The 21718-nt window shown below is 33.3% G+C and overlaps 3 protein-coding genes across 5 annotated transcripts; 2 read left to right on the plus strand and 1 right to left on the minus strand.

Annotated features, from left to right (window-relative positions):
• Positions 1 to 1681: 1681 nt before the first annotated feature.
• On the plus strand, positions 1682 to 5424 carry LOC125219197 (eukaryotic peptide chain release factor subunit 1-3-like). Of its 2 annotated transcripts, XM_048121105.1 has the most exons (3): positions 1682 to 1745; positions 1865 to 1919; positions 3769 to 5424. In XM_048121105.1, exon 3 carries the CDS (start codon positions 3793 to 3795, stop codon positions 5101 to 5103), a length of 1311 nt encoding a protein of 436 aa, XP_047977062.1. In that variant the 5' UTR covers positions 1682 to 1745; positions 1865 to 1919; positions 3769 to 3792; the 3' UTR covers positions 5104 to 5424. The 2 variants fall into 2 exon arrangements, with proteins under 2 accessions (XP_047977062.1, XP_047977063.1); XM_048121106.1 differs by lacking the exon at positions 1682 to 1745 and having other exon boundaries at positions 1788 to 1919.
• Positions 5425 to 6925: 1501 nt separating this feature from the next.
• LOC125219198 (transcription repressor OFP13-like) lies at positions 6926 to 7970 on the minus strand. Its single transcript, XM_048121107.1, has one exon. It carries the CDS (start codon positions 7867 to 7869, stop codon positions 7114 to 7116), a length of 756 nt encoding a protein of 251 aa, XP_047977064.1. The 5' UTR covers positions 7870 to 7970; the 3' UTR covers positions 6926 to 7113.
• A 10836-nt stretch (positions 7971 to 18806) lies between these two features.
• Positions 18807 to 21206, plus strand: LOC125219583 (sm-like protein LSM36B). Of its 2 annotated transcripts, none has more exons than XM_048121600.1 (4): positions 18807 to 18961; positions 19225 to 19359; positions 20778 to 20891; positions 20982 to 21206. In XM_048121600.1, the coding sequence occupies exons 2-4, from the start codon at positions 19248 to 19250 to the stop codon at positions 21026 to 21028; spliced, it is 273 nt and encodes a 90-aa protein (XP_047977557.1). In that variant the 5' UTR covers positions 18807 to 18961; positions 19225 to 19247; the 3' UTR covers positions 21029 to 21206. The 2 variants fall into 2 exon arrangements, with proteins under 2 accessions (XP_047977557.1, XP_047977558.1); XM_048121601.1 differs by having other exon boundaries at positions 18816 to 18961; positions 19222 to 19359.
• The last annotated feature ends 512 nt before the right edge of the window (positions 21207 to 21718 follow it).

A 21718-nucleotide genomic window follows, 5' to 3' on the forward strand; every position in this document is an offset into this window, starting at 1 on the left:
ATAATAAAATTAAAATTTTTTAATAATTGAAAAATCCCCGCACACACACACTTCACACACTACACGCACTTCACACACTTTACACACTACACATTTCACACATTGCACGCACTTAACACATTTCACACATTTCTCATACTTCACATACTACACACATTTCACACACTACACGCACTACACACACTACGCGCACTACACACATTTCACACAATTCACACAGTTCACACACTACACAAATTCAAAAATAGGATCCTTGAAATGTGTGAAATGTGCGTAGTGTTTGTAGTGTGTGAAATGTGTGAAATGTGGGTAGTGTGTGAACTATGTGTAGTGTGTGAAGTGTGTCAAATGTGTGTAGTGTGTGAAATGTGTGTAGTGCATGTAGTGTGTGAAATGTGTGAAGTGCATGTAGTGTGTGAAATGCGTGTAGTGCTTTTTTTGTAGAATAAACATATTAATTATTCATATTTCATTTCATTCCATTTCTATATTAATTTGTAGTTATCAAACATAGGAATGAAATCAATCATGGAACAACAATTTCATTCCTTTTGCATTCCTTGTGCTTACCAAGTATGAGAATGGAATGACATCTCTATTCCATTCCATTCCATCATACCAAGAAGTTCCTTTTAGTGTTGATACAACTCACTTGATTAATAGACAATTTTGTTTCTCTTTTTAGTCTTTTAATATAGTTTAAGCATTTGTAAAGTTATTCTATAGTACTGTATATTCTAAGTCGACCAAGATATGATAAAATTTAGAGATCTATACCTACTTATCTATACAAGCATGACTTCTTGAACTTTGGCTTGGTTTATGGTTTTCCTTCTACAAACGCTTTTGTGGGTACTTGCTCTGCTCTCTGTTCTTTTTGTAGCTGCTCGTGATGAATCTTTGCTCGTTTCTGTTTGGTGGTTTGTTTATTTGATAGGGGCTGCTCATGTTAGTTTTCTAATAGGTGTTGGGTTTTCATTCTAATTTGTTTGTACCTTTTTGGCTATTTTTCAGTTTTTTTTTTTTTTTTTGAAACTTGTTGCTCGTCAAGTGACTTGAGCAAGCTCCTTTATGCATCAAAAAACAATGTCCAACTAAGAGATAAGCATGTCATTAGTCCTTATCAAGTATATAGTTATGTTCCATCTATCACAACAGTAATAGTAATATAATGGGCTTGAGATTCTTTGTAGCTAATAAGAATATGTTCTAGTATCTTTGGCACTTTTTTTTCTTTTGTTTTTTAATTTTAGTGTCTTTGGCTTTTCCCTACATAAGATGCATCAATCATCCTTGATCTGTCCAGTCATGCAACTATGCTCTAACATATTCAAGTTTAAATTGAATTCCATCTTTCTAAAATCATAATATTAGAATAGACTAATAATAATAAGTTAAAACAAAAATTAAAAAGCAAATTAAAAACACAAAAGTAATACATAAAAAAACCCAAAAATACATATATACACACAAGAATGCAATATGTGGTTTATATGATTTTGTACTAAGGTGTTAAGATATCTGATATTGATTTATTTAAAATATGAAAATGTACTAAAATAACCTGATAGTAGATATTTGAATCCTATAAAAAGTATTGTTCAGAAACGAGTAGGAAAAGTGGATTAGGAAATTTAGGAAGGTGCATTAAAAAAAGGATGCACTCCTGGGATACAAATGCATAAAATCAAAACCAAACAAGTCCTAAATTCCGTGGCCGTCACTCTCCGCCAGCAGTGACAAAAGTGAGTACAGCGCAGTCAAAGCCGAGTGAAATTCCACCGAAATTTGTTTCTTTTTTAATTATATCTATTTGATTTATCCGTGTATATCTCCAATCCGATAAAAATTCGCAATTTTGCAGGGCGGTCCGAGTACTTCCTGCGAAACCCTTCTTGAGTCTGTATTCGCTCTCAAAGGTGTGTATTGGTTATTTCTCTGAAATTGGTTGGGTGTTATACTGGATTTACTTCACATAATTGCTTAGTTGTTTTCTTGATTTAGTTTGAGTTCATTTCACATGTTTCTTTTTCTTCATACCGATCCATAGTTGAGTCTTACTTGGTCATTATTCTAACCCCTCAATTTGGTGGGTATTTTTGGGATCATGATGAATGAAATTTGTTAAAATCATGCTGGGGAAGATCGATTTCAGATACTTCTTAGAAGAATCGATGATTTAATGATGGATGAGAGTTGAAATCTGTACGAATAAGCTTTAATTATTTGTAAAAGAATTAGAGAAAAGGGCCTTACACTTTGTAGATGGGTTATTATTTTAACATGTTTGTGGTTGTGGTTGATGATTTTGCTATGTGAAGTTTGTGGTTTGTATTGTAAGCATTCTGTTGCATTTGGAAGGGTGTATTTATTGTTAAACAAGGGTAAAAGTAAAATGCACTTTTAGTTTACTTTCAACTCTCCGTTGTTCATTCACTAGCATACATATGTGCACTATATGTATGTGCTAACGATGCATGCTTATGTTTTTCAAGTAGTAAAAGTAAAATACAAGCATACCTACATGTATAAATATGCACATGTATGTATGTTTATTGAAATTCATAGAAACCCAGGTGTTTAGCTTCAACACCTTTCAGGCCAAGAGATTCAGCCTCCTTGAGCCAAGTTCTTTTTTCATTAACATCCAAGTGATAGTATTATTTGTTGGAAGGGTGTACATTAATTGCTTGTAAAACTGGTTACGACTAGGGAGTTCTGGAACTGAGTTCCATTTTGAAAGGCCTTTCGTCCTGACGGATCATTCACATCTATAATCTGCTCTTTTATCTGGCTTTCAATGATACTGTTCACTGTTCTTGACTTTATTGGCTGATAACGGGTACACCATGGGTTTAATTTAGAATATTAGTTGCTGTTTTCGATAGGTTTTATGATTTTGTAATCATTCAGTGACATTTAAGATATACTCCTTGAGTCTTTGGAAGCTCTATCATATCATTGTTGGTCATGCTCAGAGAAGAAGCTGATGAATTAAGTAGGAAAGAAATAGTGAACTAAAGACAAGGAGTAACTTAAAGAGGTTTATTAATGACAATTTACATGTACAAGCTTCCTCCTAAACAATTACAGAATTACAATGTTGTCCTTTAATGAAATTTATATGTGGGGCTTGGCAGAGGGCAAACTGAAATATTATCGAGTACAAGATGAATATACCATTTTATATTAGTGTCCAGTAAAAGCAAAGAATAGATCATTTTGCTGCATTCAAATTAATTTGAAGCTCGTTGTCATGTTTCTAAACATTCTTTCATTTGATTGTGGCAAAGAATATATGCTGATTTCTGGCTGCGTTATGTGTGAAACTCTGATTTGTTTCTGCAACAAAAGAGGCTGATAATCTGCCTGCATTACCACTAAGCAATGGATTTATTACTATATTTAATCAGAAAGAATTTGCAATTAAAAGTTCCCCATGTTGAGATATCAACATCTATTGCCCCACATTGAAAATGTGAAGTAAAACTGTAAAAACAAATCAACTTAACTAGGGTTTGGTTATCTCCCATTCACGTATCAGGCACACTTCAATGAGCGGAACTGTGCCTAGCCCCCTGTAACATCTAACAACCTAGGCCCTAGTTTACATTTTTCCAATTTGATGTGGTAAATTCTGCTAGACAGAGAACAATATTCATGTGTGACGTGTCTCTGGACTGGAGTACTATCTTAATTTATTTTATTTTGGATTTCAATCCTTATTAAGATGAATTCACAATTGTCTCCTACTACACTTTTGTTTAGGTATTTGGTGAATAGCTGGTCACGATGGCAGAAGGCCAGGAAAATGATAAGAATATTGAAATATGGAAAATAAAGAAATTGATCAAGGCTCTAGAAGCTGCTAAAGGAAATGGTACCAGCATGATATCCCTTATAATTCCTCCAGGTGATCAAATAGCCCGGGTCACCAAAATGCTGGCAGAAGAGTATGGAACAGCATCTAATATTAAAAGCAGGGTGAATCGTCAATCAGTGCTAGGTGCAATCACCTCTGCGCAGCAGAGGCTAAAGTTGTATAGCAAGGTCCCACCGAATGGCCTCGTGCTCTATACTGGTACTATAATCACAGATGATGGAAAAGAGAAAAAGGTCACGTTCGACTTTGCACCTTTTAAGGCCATAAATGCTTCTCTTTACCTTTGTGACAATAAATTTCATACAGAGCCTTTGAGTCAACTCTTGGAATCTGATGAAAAGTTTGGGTTTATCGTCATGGATGGTAATGGGACCCTTTTTGGAACCTTAAGTGGTAATACAAGAGAAGTGCTTCACAAATTCTCTGTTGATCTTCCAAAGAAACATGGAAGAGGAGGACAATCAGCTCTTCGATTTGCCCGTCTTCGAATGGAGAAGCGTCACAACTATGTGAGGAAAACTGCAGAGCTTGCCACTCAATTCTTCATTAATCCTGCTACCAGTCAGCCGAATGTGTCAGGGTTGATACTTGCTGGGTCAGCTGATTTCAAGACTGAGCTGAGTCAATCTGATATGTTTGATCCTCGCCTCCAAGCCAAGATACTAAATGTGGTAGATGTCTCCTATGGTGGGGAAAATGGTTTCAATCAGGCCATTGAACTATCTGCTGAGATTTTGTCCAATGTAAAGTTCATACAAGAGAAACGCTTGATAGGGAAATTCTTTGAAGAAATCAGTCAAGATACTGGGAAATATGTATTTGGTGTGGATGATACGATAAAAGCTTTGGAGATGGGAGCTGTTGAAACATTGATAGTGTGGGAAAACTTGGATATAAATCGTTATACACTAAAAAACAGTGTGACCAATGAGATTGTCATCAAATACTTAAACAAGGAGCAAGAGCGTGACCAGAGCAACTTCAAGGATGCTGAAACATCCGGAGAATTGGAGGTTCAAGACAAAATGCCACTACTGGAGTGGTTTGCAAATGAATATAGAAACTTTGGTTGTTCACTTGAATTTGTGACAAATCGATCCCAGGAAGGATCACAGTTCTGCCGAGGATTTGGTGGTATTGGTGGAGTTCTTCGTTACCAGCTTGACATTCGATCTTTTGATGAGCCATCCGATGAAGGAGAGTTTTATGAGTCGGACTAAGATGAGCCCATTCTGCCTGTGCTTCTATCAAGTGGAATGCTTTCCAAAAATACTTGACTGCTTGTAAGTCATTGTGGCTCAGTGCCTTCTTTTGTGTTTGTACTTGTTATTTTTCACTTGTTTGCTTCCTGTTGCCTGTTTTGGATTTCAATCTTTGCCCTCATCGGTCACAAAAGTTTAAGTGTCGAATTTTGAGTCTGATTGTGCCTGACATTGCTGCTAGCTATTGGTTTAAATCAGGAACAATTAGTGTACATGAGGTTTGTTACTCTTCGCCATTTACTTGTTGCTGTGTAATGGATATTAGCTTGTTACTCTCTACGCCATTTACTTCCTAAACGTTATCCCTACAAATTTGGCTAGTAAGCTTGACAAATAGTATATTGATTTTGGTATCAAGATAAGAGGCAAGAGGTGGAGTTCATCTTCAGCTCGTTGTCCAGGTCATAGCAGTTTTGGGCCTCATGTCTCTTGTTTTATTTAGAGGATTGATCATTAGGGGTCTCTCCATGGAGCTTTTCTCTGATGTGCTATTAGTTGAGCTCCACACTTAAGAAGGTCAATCTATTTACAATGAAATCGTGTTCTATTTTGAAACTATAGATACAAATTGCTTCTTGAAGATTGCATTTGCAATACAAGTATCCCCCCTTATGTTTGTATACTAAACTGAAAAAATATGAAAATTCACAATTCATATTGCACTTTTAACGGGTAGTTTTGTAATTAAATCTTTGGTGTATGAATGTTGTTCCACTTTTTGAAAGCGTGTTAATTCCATGAGTGTTTCCTGTTTTTGTCAGTGAATCGAAAATTTATTTGAAATGTCACTGTTGTATGGTGGAGTGTGTGTCAAGTTGCAGAGAGTAGTTAGTTTATTTCTACTATTTGAATTATCTGCTGTTAGCCAATTGCTGACTATTGTGAAATAAGTGCTCGTGAATGAATAGTAATTGCACCACATTTTGGATCCCGAATTTTTCGTGCATGTGATAATCAAAATCACAACCATATATTTGGATCTCGATTTTTTCCCCTTTTCCATAACTCTGGAATTAGTAAGCTTAGCACATATTTTTCGTGCAGAATAAAATGATATGAGGTCAATAATTGGGCATTATCCACTTATGAAATGCAATTTCTTACAAAGTTACTGTCACAGAATCACCAATGATGTTTTGCTATCTCAATATGTGAAATTTTAACATGGTAGCTCTAAAAGAATAAAAAATGAAATTGAATACAAAATTATTTGATGAGTGGCAATTCTTGTTCTCCACTCTGTAGCATGAAAATGGCGTGATATTTGTGAAATATAAAGGCAGAGGTGGAGATGCATGAAAAGTAGATGCCAAATTGAAGAGAGGATGTACAATAATTGGTGGTAGATCTACTAGTTAGTCCATTAGAATTAACAAAAGAACTATGTATATATACTTCCTTTCTATTCTTACCTAATAACAATAGTATTTCATTCTTGTTATTGAATGAAAAATGAATAGTGGGTTTGGCGATCTAGATTTGTTAAGATGCAAAAGATCTGTTGAAGCGTATGTTTGGTGTTGTGTTTTCTGACAAGGGAGAAATATAAGGAAACAATGTATATTTCGAGACAAATGCCATAAAAATATTACAATAAATGGTCCCCCAATTGGTACGAATGTCAATCAAGTTGGAAATTGAAATCGGACTATTTCATCACTCCAGCCTGTTTCATTTGCATCTCTCTCTTATTCAATCTTACTTGTAAAAGTAAGTCGAGAGGAGAAAGTAGTGAAATAACAGAAAAGGACGCAAATTTGATGCTATAACACATTCATGGTAACGTGTCCAAACACTCAATGTTAATATTAACGGTTCTTAAATTTAGTACAAACTACGCCCGATGTTATCAATTAGTAGTACTAATGATTTCGTGTGTAATTCGAGAGAGGAAAAAAGCATAGATTCTCATAGCCTAGTTGTAGTATTGACACCGAATGTGGGAGGAATAGATACATAATTTAGAGGCTAAGATTGTACATTAATGGCATCTCCTCCTCCCCCAACCCGATCCCGACAAGAAACAGGGGAAGGAGGGGAGGAGAAGCAAGAATCAGCAGAAGAATAGGAGGTCGAATCGGAGCGATAAATGGCTGTGGAAGGATCCTTGGCCGTCCCGACGAGGAGATCGACGAAGGCGCCAACGATAAATCCGTGGTTTTGTTTGGAGTTCATCCTCAAATACCATCCAAGAAGCTCCTCCAAGCGGTCCCACTCCTCCAATCCATGGGTCTCCACCATCTCTTGCATGGATTTCCTGAAATCCATGTAAGGATCTTCCGACTCCATCGCCAGCGCCACGCTCTCCTCGAACGGCAGAAGTGCCTCCGCGGCCTTCTTTGTCGTCTCGGGCTCCTTGTCGAGGAGGATCGAGCTGCTTGTGTCGCCCGGCTCGAAGAAGAGCCTCTCCGATGACCTCCTCACGTCTCGGATGATCATCTCTAGCGCCTTGTCGTTTTTGTTCTTGTTGTCGTTGTTGTTTTCCTCAGAGTGGTCGTCAGTGGAGAAAGTGGTGCTGGCGCACTCTGAGGAGTTAGTGAACCAAGAGTCGGGGGTGTCGAGGCCGTCGGAGGTGTCGAGGAACACGGAATTTACGGTCTTGAAAACGTCGTCGTTGCTTGCTCGGAACGAAAGGGTGGCCGGGTTGTTGCAAGAGGGCCATTGCCATGGTTGCTTGGGGTTTTTGTACTTGAAGAGTGATGGCATTTTCATTTTCTTGGACATATTTGTGTGTTGAGTTGTGTTGTGTTGTGTTGTGTTGTGTTGTGTTGTGAGAGAGAGAGAGAGAATGGAGAGAGATTGTTGTGTTGTGTTGTGTTGTGTTGTGTTGAATGTAGGTTGGAGAATGGATGATAGGTTTGGTTGTGGTATTAATAGCTTGGGGGATTTGCGGTGGAGGGAAGGTGGAAAGGAAATGGGGGTGGTAGGCCTATCATGTGTGTATTTAATTAGGCTTCCAATAAATATTTAATGCCATTTCATTACACAACAAATCCAACCAGCACACTTTCCATAATTTTTTTTGTTTTTTATTCCATCTTATGGTATCTTATCTTTTTATACTACAATGCCTTGATTGTGTATTTATACACAATATATTAATTGATTCATTAAAACATGAGACGGAAGTAATTAAATTTATTGGAATACAGATAGCTATATAAATTACTAGTACTACAATTTATTGATTTTGGGTTTGTTTCTTATTTCTATCTCTCCTCTTTAATTTCTTCTTACTCCGAAGCATATTGAAGCAAGTCACAATGCAAGCTGCACAATTGTTCAATTGCAAATTCTATATCTACAATTTTGAATATTTCATAAATTTATATGTGGTGACATTAATTAAAAAAAATTGAATTTGTAGAGAAGGCTAAATAAGAGCAAACATCATGTGATTTATTGAATGGATGTATGAAAGATTTGAATGTAGAGACACATGCATACTACTCCCCGCCAATGTAATAAAAGATGTATCAATAGTTAATTTCGATAGAGACCTAAACTGACTTCCATTTAATGCTTTAAATTTCTTTTCGATGTTCCTATCTGTGTTTTCTTCTCCATTAAATATTGTCATGTGCACCATAAGAGTTTTTCTGCACTATATTATTAATAGTTTACCTAATAAGGATGCTAAACCATTAATTTGATTAAATTAATTTATATAAGTAATTATATACTCCTATATAGGGAAACCAGAAACGTATCTAAAATGTCCCAAACTAATCATATGTATTCTTGAATGTCATACACTATCAATAACTTTCTATATAGATATACCCAACCTTTTTATTTCATGATAGGATAAAAACAGTTGAGATTCTTATTTGAATTATGAATCATGACACACACAAAAATTGAAACAAAAGATATTTCTCACTCCATCCCATAGAAATAGGCTAATCGAGAACCTCGCGTATTTTATTGTATAAATGAAAAAGTATGAGAGAAAGAGAAAATGTAATTGAAATAATATAGTGGATGGTCGGGTCGGGTCGGGTCTATAGATGATAAAGTACTAGAGGATAAATGCCTTACCAATCGAGTTGCATTTTATCGTCGTTCGATTGATTTATGTTGGACCCTCGAAATATCCAAGGGTCTTTCTTTCCTATGTGTTGTAGAATATATATATATATATATATATATATATATAGTATATATATATATATAGGGATGTATTCAAATCCTTTTCAAAAGTATTTATGTGATAACCTAATAACTCTATCATTTTATGGGTCAAAAGTATCATTTTTACTAAAAATGATATTTATACACGATAAAATGATATTTTTCAGCATGCATAAAATGATACTTTTATTCCATAAAATGATATTCTGTTTCATAAAATGATATTTTTCGTCCATAAAATGAGGGTTATTAGATTATCACCATAAATATGGGTTATGATATGATCACATCCCTATATATATATATAGGGACGTAATCAATTGCTAACTAATTACTAATCCCAAATTGAGACCAATTTTCAACCATTAGATTAGAAGATCTTGTGGTTAATATAATGCCAAGTGTAATATATTTTAAATTTAAATAATTATTAATTAAATTAAAAGGGTATTAATGTCAAATCCTATATGTAGTAATTATAACTAACTACTTTCTCTCTCCTCAAAATCATCTCAAATCTTTAAATTTACGTAACTCTCTCAATTTAAATTATTTTTTTGCAAAAAATATATCAAATTAAAGATAATTTAATAAGGATTCCAACGAGATCTCAATTGCATATGTTCCGACGATGTTCGGGTGATGAAATTTGATAAATTATATTTCAATTTTCGTACATGTTGATAAGCAGCTATTTTCAACAAATGCAACAAAAAATCTCAATATATTGTAGACAAAATCTCAATATTATGCATGTCCAATCTCAATAAAAATGTGTTGATATTTTCTTGTCCTTGTGTTGATATTCTAATGTCATATTGTTGATATTTGTAATGCATAATGTTGATATAAAAAAACACTCACGAAAATTATCATATGATAACATAATGACGATATTACCCTTTTGTTGATATTTAGTCTACTATTTATTGAGATTTTGTGAGCTTTAATCTCATCCACTCATTTTAAAATCCAAGGATGGAGATTTAGTCTTGATTTTGGATTAGGATGCTATAAGCATTAGAATAGGAGCATATATATATATATATATATATATATATATATATATATCAAATTGACATAAAATTATTTTATAAAGAAGAAACACACAATAGGTTTAGCAAACATTAGGCAGTCGTTTTTCATTATATAGAAGGATACTTTTAGTATAAGAAAGAGAAAAATACATCATACTATAAAGTAATAAAAGTCAAAATTATTATTGCATGCACGAAAAAACCCATTAATTTATTGAGTAGGTTCCAAAGTACAAAATAAATACTATAATCCTTACATATCGATCATCGATGTCATGTAATAGCACGCGCTGCCATTTTTTCTCAACGGTCATAAGTTAGTGAATTTTAATTGGAAATCATTAATTACTACAGAGTTGTAACTTAACTAACAGACCTAATCAACAAATGAACGTCTACTATTTATATAGAAACTTATAGAAAAAAATATCAGCACGTTGCATGCTTTTCTGGACAAATAATTATTTGGATAATTAAGTTGGGGCACAGACAGAATTGGCTGGCAATAATTGATATGTCCATTAACTGAATACTCATATGACATTGTCAGATATCTAGAAAATCCACTCTAGAAATACAAGAATAAGAAATCAATTAAACTGAACTAGGATAATCCCACTCAATTATTGGCTCGATCGCAATATTGTTTTATCCTTTTATTCAAATACAAAGGTGTAAAAAAATAGCATAAGCTCAATAATACATTTTCGTTAGTGCTAACTTTTACTCACTTGATTATTGATAGTCAAAAACCCAAAGTTGTAGGAAAAATAATTTCTTTCTATTTAAATATTCCTTGATGCGTTTTATCGATCTTTTATTTCTTTATTATTCCCTTTCCCAAAACAAATATTTCAACTCTAAATGGAAGAAAATTAGATGTTGAAATAGATTTTTATCAATCTCATGGAATTGGGAACTAAAGTGCACCATGGTATTTAATTTTCTTCAATATAAGAATATTTCGAATAAGGAAATGAGCAAAAAATTTGGGAAGTAAGTATTTTGTTTTTAAGTAAACAGTTTCTTTTGTATGGAAAAAGGATTCAACTCCAAATATATATATTTTTTTATTTTCGGGGATATATCATATTATTTTTAAAGGAAGAGATCTATGCAAGAATGTATATTTGGAAAGAGTTTTCATAATACAATCATGGCGATAACACTTTTGAGATTGTTGCAAATGTGATACATGTGGATAAGTACCCAACCTAAAAAAGAAACTTATAATTTTGGAGGCTAAAAATACCTATTTATACTATACCTAGTCTTTATTACTTCTACTATATTGTTTCACTTGGTTTGAACGCTTTGAAACACATAAAAAAACAAACTATAGCACTAAAATCAAGTACTACTACTACTACTACTATTACTACTACTACTATTATTTTGGAAAGAGTTCAAATACGACCCTAATTAAAGTTTTTAATTTAGGGTTTATTTTGTAAGCACTAAAACTTGGGTCAATTCAGTCGGTTCGGGTCGGGTGACTTGGATGAAATTTTGGATTCCTATCTAATATCGTACACATTGATTAAACGAATACACCAAAAACATAAAACTCCAAAGACTCTCAAAAGAAAACGCAAGTGTTTCAAATATGAAAGGAATGAATGATTACAAAATACCAAATTGTAGACTTGCACATTTTGATGAAAATGCAGGTTGTGCTGCAATATTGTTGCAGCAAAGTCGGTCAGTTGCAACAAATTAGTGCATGTGGCATTTCTGCATATACATGCATGCCTACAATTACAATTTCACCTTTCTAATAATAATAAAGTCACATATAATATTAAATATTTTGGTTCCACTGCCCTTTCGTGTATAAAAGTTACACCAGCTTTTAATGAGTTCTTGAGTTGACAATCTTTGCCTTCCAATATTTTATAAATTTTTTAGTTATTTATGTATCAATAAAGCTATGCTACAACCAAAAATTAATATATTTAAGTAAAATTGTAATTTATTTATGCATTTAATTAAAAAGTATAGACATATATATAGTATAGGGAACGTTCATAATATTATAGTATTTGTGTATAATTTTTTAAATTTTTTTGAATCATAAAATATAATTAATGCATATTTTAATTCAAATTTGAAAAATAATAGAGAAATAATTCAAATATAAAAATAAAAATTGAAAATGAGGCCAAAAACTAATAAAGTGTTTTTAATTTGTTAACTAACTATATTTATTATTTTAATATTTAATTAAAACATCAAAATTACTAATATAATCTTGTTTTGGTTGTACAAAATTTGGTTGTTTATCATTACTCTTTATGTATAGCCTTATGTATTTCTATCTAGATTTCTCTCAAATCACTGATGGAGTCATGGAAGTGACAGGGGTGTCCTTTCCTCGGCCGGTTAATAAACCACTAAATATAAGGAGCAATGATAAACAATCAAATTTTGTAAAACCAAAACAAGATTATATTAGTAATTTTGATGTGTTAATTAAATATTAAAATAATAGATATAGTTAGTTAACAAATTAAAACCAATTTATTAGTCTTTAGCCTCATTTTCAATTTTTTATTTTTATATTTGAATTATTTTTCTATTATTTTTTAAATTTGTATTAAAGTATGCATATAATATTGTGCACATTCCCTATACTATATATATGTCTATACTTTTTAATTAAATGCATAAATAAATTATTTTTTTACTCAAATAAACCAATTTTTGGTTGTACAAAATTTGGTTGCATAGACTTATTGTAAATATAACGTGGCATGGATTTAAGCATTAATTAGATAGAATCATAATTTTGGTTATATACTTTATCTTTTAAATTTTTGCATCCTGAACATTTTAAATAAAGATCATAATTAGTTCTACACTAACAATTCCGTCAATTTTTAAACGGTTTTAACCCGATATTGACCGATTTTATATGATTTTAACCCGAATGAGACTGTTAAAACCATAAAAATCGGGTTAAAATCGTTTAAAAATTGACGGAATTGTTAGTGTAGGACCAAATGTAATCCGAGTTGAAATGTTCAGGATGCAAAAATTCAAAAGATAAAGTCTAGGACCAAAATCATAAAATGTGCATATGTTCAGAATCAGTTCTGGCCCCTTTACTCTTTAAATATTCTAATTAGCTAACAAGTTACTAATCTTTTCATTACACACTAAAAAATTCTGAAATCTTTGTCCAATGAAACTTCCGAACACATTAATAGATAATCTTTTGATTACTAATAATATACTACTTAATAGTAATAATTTTGTTTTGGTCGTGCGGTTGAAGATTTTGGTGTTGGAACATTGAGATTACAATCTTAATAATTGGAGTTGAAGATGAAAAAAGGTGTGCGATTCAACTGCTTTGTCTCCCATCTTCCACTAGTTATTATGATTAGGGCAAAATATGAGAGGCACATGCTGAGTTGACCTCATATCATTGCTGTACTTGATCCTAATAATTAATATTAGTACATAATTATGCTGTACTAATCTTTGGATTAAATTAGTGATTGTGACACATACCCACCATTCATAATGTCTGAATTGATATAGGAGGCATGCACCAAATTAAGATCGGTGAGACATGCAAATTAATTAATGAATTATATGCAATTCCTAGTATTTTTTTTGTGATTTCAATGATGATGGAGCTTTACGCAATGTCTTTTTTTGGAAAATCGTGCTCGTATCATTTGGATATGAATAATGAATATGAGCATTGAAGTTGCAAATTAGTAATAAACAAAAAAGTAGTAGTACTACTTTCTTACTCGGCGACAAAATTAGTATTTTTTTTAAAATGTAATTTTCTCCCCTCTCTTTGATTGATTAAGAATTAATGTGCAGAATATTGAATTCATTCATATATGTTGCTTGCATTTCAAAATTAATGCAGTTTTGATATTTTATACGTGACAAAATTTATCTTGATTCAATTCAATTTCGGGCAATCTCAAGACAAATTAAGTTTTAGGAACAGAACATAGTACTGTATTAAAATTTCAACAAAAGACATTTTTATACAGCTAATTTAGTAAGGGACTTGTAAAAAACAGAGTTAGGAATGGATTGTGACTTATTTGAAAGCCATATCCAAATGCTTGCTTTGTCTTTAGTCAACCACTGTCTAAAAGTCAAATTAGTGTGGCATTGCATTCTTCACACTACATGATGGATATACAAATTATAGCAGTTGAATTATGTCATAATTTGGAGTTACAAGAGGGTTGAATCCATCACCTTTGTTTAAATATACGTTGATAAATCTTAATCAATTTCTACCAACTAGTGTACCAATAAAGACAAAATCAAGAGGTCAACGATGCAAAGGCTTTTAGGTATGAGCCTCTCTACCTCAACGACCTTGCATGTCCTTATCATTTCTACAAATAACATACAATGTACCCTATATACAAATAAAATATGACCCCAATAACATTACAGTAAACCAACATTTGCATTTTTACATTAAAAAATTCAAATGGAAAATAGTTGTCCATGTCGAAACAAGAAGAAATTCAAGAGATGAATTGAATTAGACAGGCACCATGGCATGGTATAAGAAGCAAAGCAAGAAGTGGACTCTTAGTATAAACAATCGATTTAATATGTTGCAGATAAATGTGGTCCTGGGGATAGTTCGAGTTCTCATCTCTTTTGTATCCTGCCTGGTTTACAGCATACCTTGAGCAAGGCCTCGTAATTAGAGTAAACACCGAGCTCGAGTCCCTCATTTTGTAATTTGGAAAACTACTCAAATGCTCTTCCAATATCGCCCAATGAGGCGTAACCATGCATGATGGACGTGTCATGTGTGTGTGCTAATTGGTACTAATTCCTGCAAGCAACAACTCATCTAATATATATATCCACGGCTTTCTCCATCTATCGATAATAAAAGGAGAATAACTAGTTCAACAAAATGCAAACATGTGTGGCTACGGTCGATACTCATATTATGCTTAAATTAAAACCAACAAGATAGAGAATATTGAAAGAACCGATATTTCATTGAGTAATGTACCTGATGCTTTTTCAACAAGGCCAGTAATCAGAGTATTATACGTCTGCACAGTACAAATGCATCCACTTCTCCTCATCATATTAACAACATCAAGAGCTCTTCTCATTTCTCCAGCCTTAGCCAAAGAATGAATTGTGGGCAAAAACATTCTCAAGGTCGGTCTAGGACTCTCCATTTCATTTCTTCAACCGTAAGAATAGCACGTACCATGTTGCCCATGCCACAGAATGTTCTTATTATATTGTTGTAAAGAATGACATCCGGCTTTAAACCATCTCCAATTACATCCTCGAATATGTCTTACACCTGCTGATTTCATCATCTCACTTAGTTCCAAAGCTTTATAAGTTTTCCCCATATGTGAAGATAAAGAAAGCAATTTGTGAATATTAAGCAAATCAAACTTTGATAATTAGTACAGCTCAATAAAGTCGATTGTAAACTCTGTTCGAAAGTAAGCAATACAGAGTGGCAAATCAAATTAGATTCTTATGTAGTGCTATTTTATGCATTGATCACTCAGAAACATTTGAGATGAATATGTCATGTACTCCACATTAAATAGAGAAAGAAGACACAGCATTAGATTCCACATTCCAGAAAAACAAACAATCCAGTTACTGCATCTAAAAGTATAAGCTACCTTGATATAACGGTTGATGAGACACCCATAAGTAACAATTAAAGGCGTAAAGCCACATTCCTGTAGCAAAAGGAAGAAAAAATGTCAGTATGCAGATTTGTTTTTGACTGAATAATGCACAACAGCACAATTTCCTACTCACAGTTTTTTGAGCATTCACATATGCACTTTCTAATATTGAACAGACTAAAGAAAAAACACAACTAAACATTACTAATACTTAGGAATATATTGCATATTAGTGCCAATTTCTTGACGAGAATTCCTGCCCAAAATAGTCACTGTAATAGTTCTATTCAGATTATTACGAGAAGTATCCATTGTAGTTGAAAAACATGTTTATGACTAAAATATTCTTTACTCAGAAGAATACTACTCTCCAACACCAATAAGTTTACCTTAAGTCAGTGGAAAACCATTATGCATTTCTCCTCATTATGTACAATGGTGTAGCCATCCATCATAGTATGGTATATATCAATAGAGGCATCCATTCCTTGTTCTTTGTGCATGGAATGAGTAAAAAGAAGGAACAACAGCTTATGTAGAGCTCGATCCAAAAGTTGGTTAGGAAACGGTTATGAGTTAGGTAGAATTTGTTGAGCTTGGTTGTGAGCTAGCAAGCACAAGATGCTTTTAAATACTGATTGTAACAATACTTTGTTATTCTCGTTGTTACCTTCGGTGTCTTCTCAGTGACCATTCATCCAAAGGCAATCCTGAAACGGATGAACGGCCACCGAGAAGATACGAGTGATTATAGAGAGACGAACATAGTATTGAGGGAATAGACAGTATAGTAGTTAACTCAAATCATAGGCACATGTATGCTACAATTAAGCTCAACAGAGTCTAACCAACTTATGACTGTTTGCTAACTAAGTTTTCAACCGTTCTTGATCGAGCTCCACATCAGCTGCTCTTCCTTTCTTTTTCCTCATTCGTGCATTCCATCTCTCTTACCAACACTTCAGCACGAGTTAAGTACCCTTTTGGCTGCATTCATGACAAGTATACAAAATGATCACATTGAATAGTCTAACTGATTTCTTAGACGAATCTGCAACATAGAAGATACACTTGTGTAAATATTAGAATCAATATATTAATGAGCATAAAACAATGTTCCCATATATAATGGCATTTAAGCTTGTATGTCCATGTTTTGCCTCCTTAAATCAAGCTCCGCAGCTCTTCACCAAACAGCAGGTAACAGTATTAGAGAAAGAATTTCAAAAGGAGTAATTTAGGGAAAGTCAAGAAGCAGGGGAAGCTCTGCAGCTCTTCATCAAAATTACATTGTATCCTTAATCCCTTGATTATCCATCTCACTTCCAACCATATAACTAATTTAATCTTAGATAAACCTCATTTTGGCTTATCTGACTATTATCTTGTTTAACGAACCGAATGCCACCGAATAATCTACTTCCAATTGGTCAAGGTATGACCATTGTACAATAAGATGAAATCCCCACCAACGGCAACTATGCAGATACTTAGAAACTACTACTTTCTATACACTGCCAAGGTCTTGATAAACTATATTTTCCGAGCTTCTCCTGGTGGAATGAAGAGTCCACAAAAACTTATTATTGTGTCAAATTTTTATTTATTTCAAAATTTTTTTATAAGAAATGATCAAACTTTTACTTATTCCAAAATATATAAAAAGGTCTTTTCTTATCTTATTAAAATAAATTGATTTTTAATACCACTAGAAAATGCAATTTACTATAACCAAAATACAAACATTATGATGCATGATTTATTCGACAATTAAAACTTTGATATATGTATTTTTACTACAAACTATTTTATGCATGATTTATTCGATAATTAAAGTTTTGCAATTGTTTTTATAGAAATCATATGAAGTTATATGGAGTACTATTATTTTTTTATTGAAATAATAGCTACTATTTAAATTGTGAAATTTGGTCAATTCTAGTTGATTGCATTTGTATATAAATTGACATTTTTTTGTTATATTGAAAATCAATAAATTATTAAAAAAATCGATCCTTTAATAATTTTTGCAACATGTGACAATTTGACTCTTTTATATAAATATTTTAAAATAAGTAAAATTTTAACACAATTATTTACATTACTTATAGTATAGAGAGAGGGAATGTGATCAAAAGAAAACTTTAAATATTGTACAAACTCAAAACTATGATTTGGACCATTGAAAAATGTCAATAGATCATAAAAAAAATATCAACAGGAAAATGTCAATAGAATTTCAACTGTAATCAACGATTGATACTGTGTTGATATTGTGTTGATACTGTGTTGACATTAAAATCTTGAAATTTTACACTGTATTAATATTGTATTGAAACTGTGTTGAAGTTGTATCGAGGAGTTTTGAGTTTGTACAATGTATAAGTTGACATTTTATCACTGTCAATAGAGAGAGAGATTAAAATGGAATTGAATAAGTAAAAGTTTGATTCTTTTATATAAATTTTTGGAAAGATAAAAATATAACATAATTAGTACTCCATCCGTCCCCGATTAAGAGTCACACTTTTCTATTTCGGTCTCTCCCCAATTAAGAGTCACAGTTCATTTTTACCATAAATAGTAAGTATGTCTCACATTCCATTAACTCAATTCACTCATTTTTATTATAAAACCAATAAAAGAAATGGATCTCACGTTCCACTAACTTTTTCAACCAATTTTTTTTTACATTTCTTAAAACTCGGTAAAAAAACAGAGAAATTAGGAAATAGCTTTTCCTATATTGCGTGAATAAAGGCAAATTTTCAGAGCCCACCCGTTTCATCATCAAGCCCAGTCCAAGAAACATAAATAATAAATTCAAAACCCTATTTATAAAAGAACCCTGATTTCAATTTGAAGTAGAATTAAGGCAACAAAAAGGAAACGGAAAGAGATTTGAAGTTCGTACTATATTTATTCCCTCCATATCTGAATTGCAAATTCCGTCGTTCTCGTCTGCAGGTTTTCTTGGTGAGTTTCTTGTTCGCGTTTGATACGGTTTATGCGAAATTGTCTGTTTATAGAAAACCGTGTATAATTTGAGTGCTTTCTTTACTCATTGTTAATGAAAGTCGAGATTTCTGTTTAGACTGTTTTAATTCGACTGAAGCTGTGGTGATAGATATACCTAATAACCTAAATATGCGAAATTCTCGTTTCCACGAGATTTTAGCAAAGAATTGTTCATTTATTTCTGTTTTGTTAATCGTGTATGTGCTGTTTCTGGGCAGCAGTTTTGCATTAATTTGGGGAAAAAATGAGCGGTACCGGGGAGAAGCTGTCGGGCACTAAAACTCCTGCAGATTTTCTGAAATCTATACGTGGCCGACCTGTGGTTGTCAAATTGAACTCCGGTGTCGATTACAGAGGTGAACTTCATCTCAATTAACCTTCTCTCTCACTCTCTCCAATTGCATTCTTACGTATTTGCTTATATTCACTATTTTTGTGCTCGATCCTTGTATTGCTTAATTAAGATGCTCTATTAAGTCTTCAGTAGACATGCCATTGAGGGTTTACAATTGCTATTTACAATTTGTAACTTCAAAAATCAAGACTTTGAGAGCCTAGTTCGGTTTAAAATTTAGTCCAAATTCTTGAAGTTTGGTTGTTTGTTGGCGATCCACTCATTTAGGGGGGAAATAGAAAGTCAATGCTCTTTAAGTGAATTGACCGGGTCCTTGGTATGATTGTTGGATCACTCTCAAAGTGGATGGAGTTGGTAGGGTGAATGCGTGTGTGTGTGAGATAGAGAGAGGCTACCCTTCCAGTAATTTTATTACTATAGTAAAAGGCAGGCTAAACAATATCTTGCACCTGACTTGGGGAAGAGAACTTATATACTATTATGCATATAGTTTGCTGTGGAATGATAATCTGAAGTTATTTGGCAAACCTGATCTCACTTTGTGATTCTTGTACCTTAATTAGGCTGGTCTCGTAAGTCTTTAGTATGCATGCCATTGAGTGTTTATGCTTGCTATTTACATTCTGTAACTTCCAAAACCAAGACTTTGAGATCCTAGTTCTATTAAAATTTAGTCCAAATTCATGAAGTATGATTGTTCATTAGAGATCCACTCATTTAGAGGGGAAATAGAAAGCCAATGCTCTTTAAGTGATGTGACCGGCTGCCTTGATGTACCTAAACAGAATATCCATTCATGTGATATGGTTGTTGGATCACTCTCAAAGTGGGCTGAAATGGTAGGGTAAATGAATTGGTGCTGGGTGAGAGGAGGGGGGGTGTGGTGATGCTATGGCTGGTGCTCTGTGTTTTGGAGTAAGCTCATGGTGGGTGCTTTGTACCCTTCAAGTAATTTTATATAATAAAAGGCAGGCTAAATAATACTCCCTCCGTCCCAAAAAAATAGGTACTTTGGAGAGGGCACAGATTTTAATGTGAAATTGGTGAAGTAGGAGAGATGTAGAAAGAAAAGGTGAAAGAAGTTTTGTTAGTGGAGAATGGGTTGTAGCTTATAAGAGAGAAAAGACTTGCCAAAAATAGAAAGGGGCTATTTTTGTGGGGCGGAGGAGTATCTTGCACCAAACTTAGGGAAGAGAAGTTATATATTGTGCTTGTAGTTTGCTGTGGAATGATAATCTGACGTTATTTGGGAAACTTGTTCTTGCTTTTTAATTCTTGTACCTTGAATTGGCTCAGTAGTCAGTATATGAATGTGTTTGATTGTAAGATGGTTTTGAACTGAAGGAAGTTCACTTGCTTCTTTCTTAAGATGGCCAAAAACTCACAAGCTTCTTTTTCGTGTTTAATTTTATCATTCAGGTATCCTTGCTTGTCTGGATGGATACATGAATATTGCAATGGAACAAACAGAGGAGTACGTGAATGGCCAGCTTAAGAACAAATATGGAGATGCCTTCATTCGTGGAAATAATGGTAAGCAACAACTATCAGATAGGCTTTGTATCTGATGTTCATATGCATTCATCTTTTTCCCTGATCCTAAACTATTGCTTCATTTTGCAGTACTCTACATCAGCACATCGAAGGGAACCTTGGCTGAAGGAGCTTAGCATTGTGATCTGTCGCTATAGTGACTGTGACTTGCCCACAAAAGTTCCTACAAATTGCTGCAGCATCTGTAATATGTAAACATAACTTTAATTTCCCCTTCTCTTCAGACGTGGTGGATGTGGTTGAATCTGTTTGCTTAATTTGAAATGTAGAATGATCCTGATTATTCCAAGGTAATTAGTTTTTGTTGCTGTGACAAAAATACTCAGGTTCTGATTGGCATTCCAAAACCCACTGTTTCTACATAAGTCAAGTAAATATATTGCCACTTGAAAATGCTTCCATCAATTTTTTTTCCATCACTAATATAAGCAAAATATTTGTAGTTACGGTAAGACATACAAATTCTCTTTCATGGTTTGCATCTTCCCATCCACCATCAACGGATGGTTCACAAACATATGGAAGAAAGAAGAAATAATTTAGCTCTCACTCTAACTCTAGGAGAGACTGGAATCAAAATTTTGTAATACTACTAACTTAAAAAATAAATCAGCACAAATAACTCAGGTTAAAATGAATTGAGTAACTCTAACTCTAACTCTGAATTGCTGATGCATGATTTTCCATCTGATAAGATGATGCAAAGAAAACAGCACTTTAATTAGTACTATAAATAAGACTGAAGTCTATGTATGTAAAAGAAGCTAGTAAAATTGGTATGCCAATTTGGGTATAATTCACGACAG

Source organism: Salvia hispanica, chromosome 4, assembly GCF_023119035.1.
Source record: "Salvia hispanica cultivar TCC Black 2014 chromosome 4, UniMelb_Shisp_WGS_1.0, whole genome shotgun sequence".
In the NCBI taxonomy this organism is placed as follows: Eukaryota; Viridiplantae; Streptophyta; class Magnoliopsida; order Lamiales; family Lamiaceae; genus Salvia; species Salvia hispanica.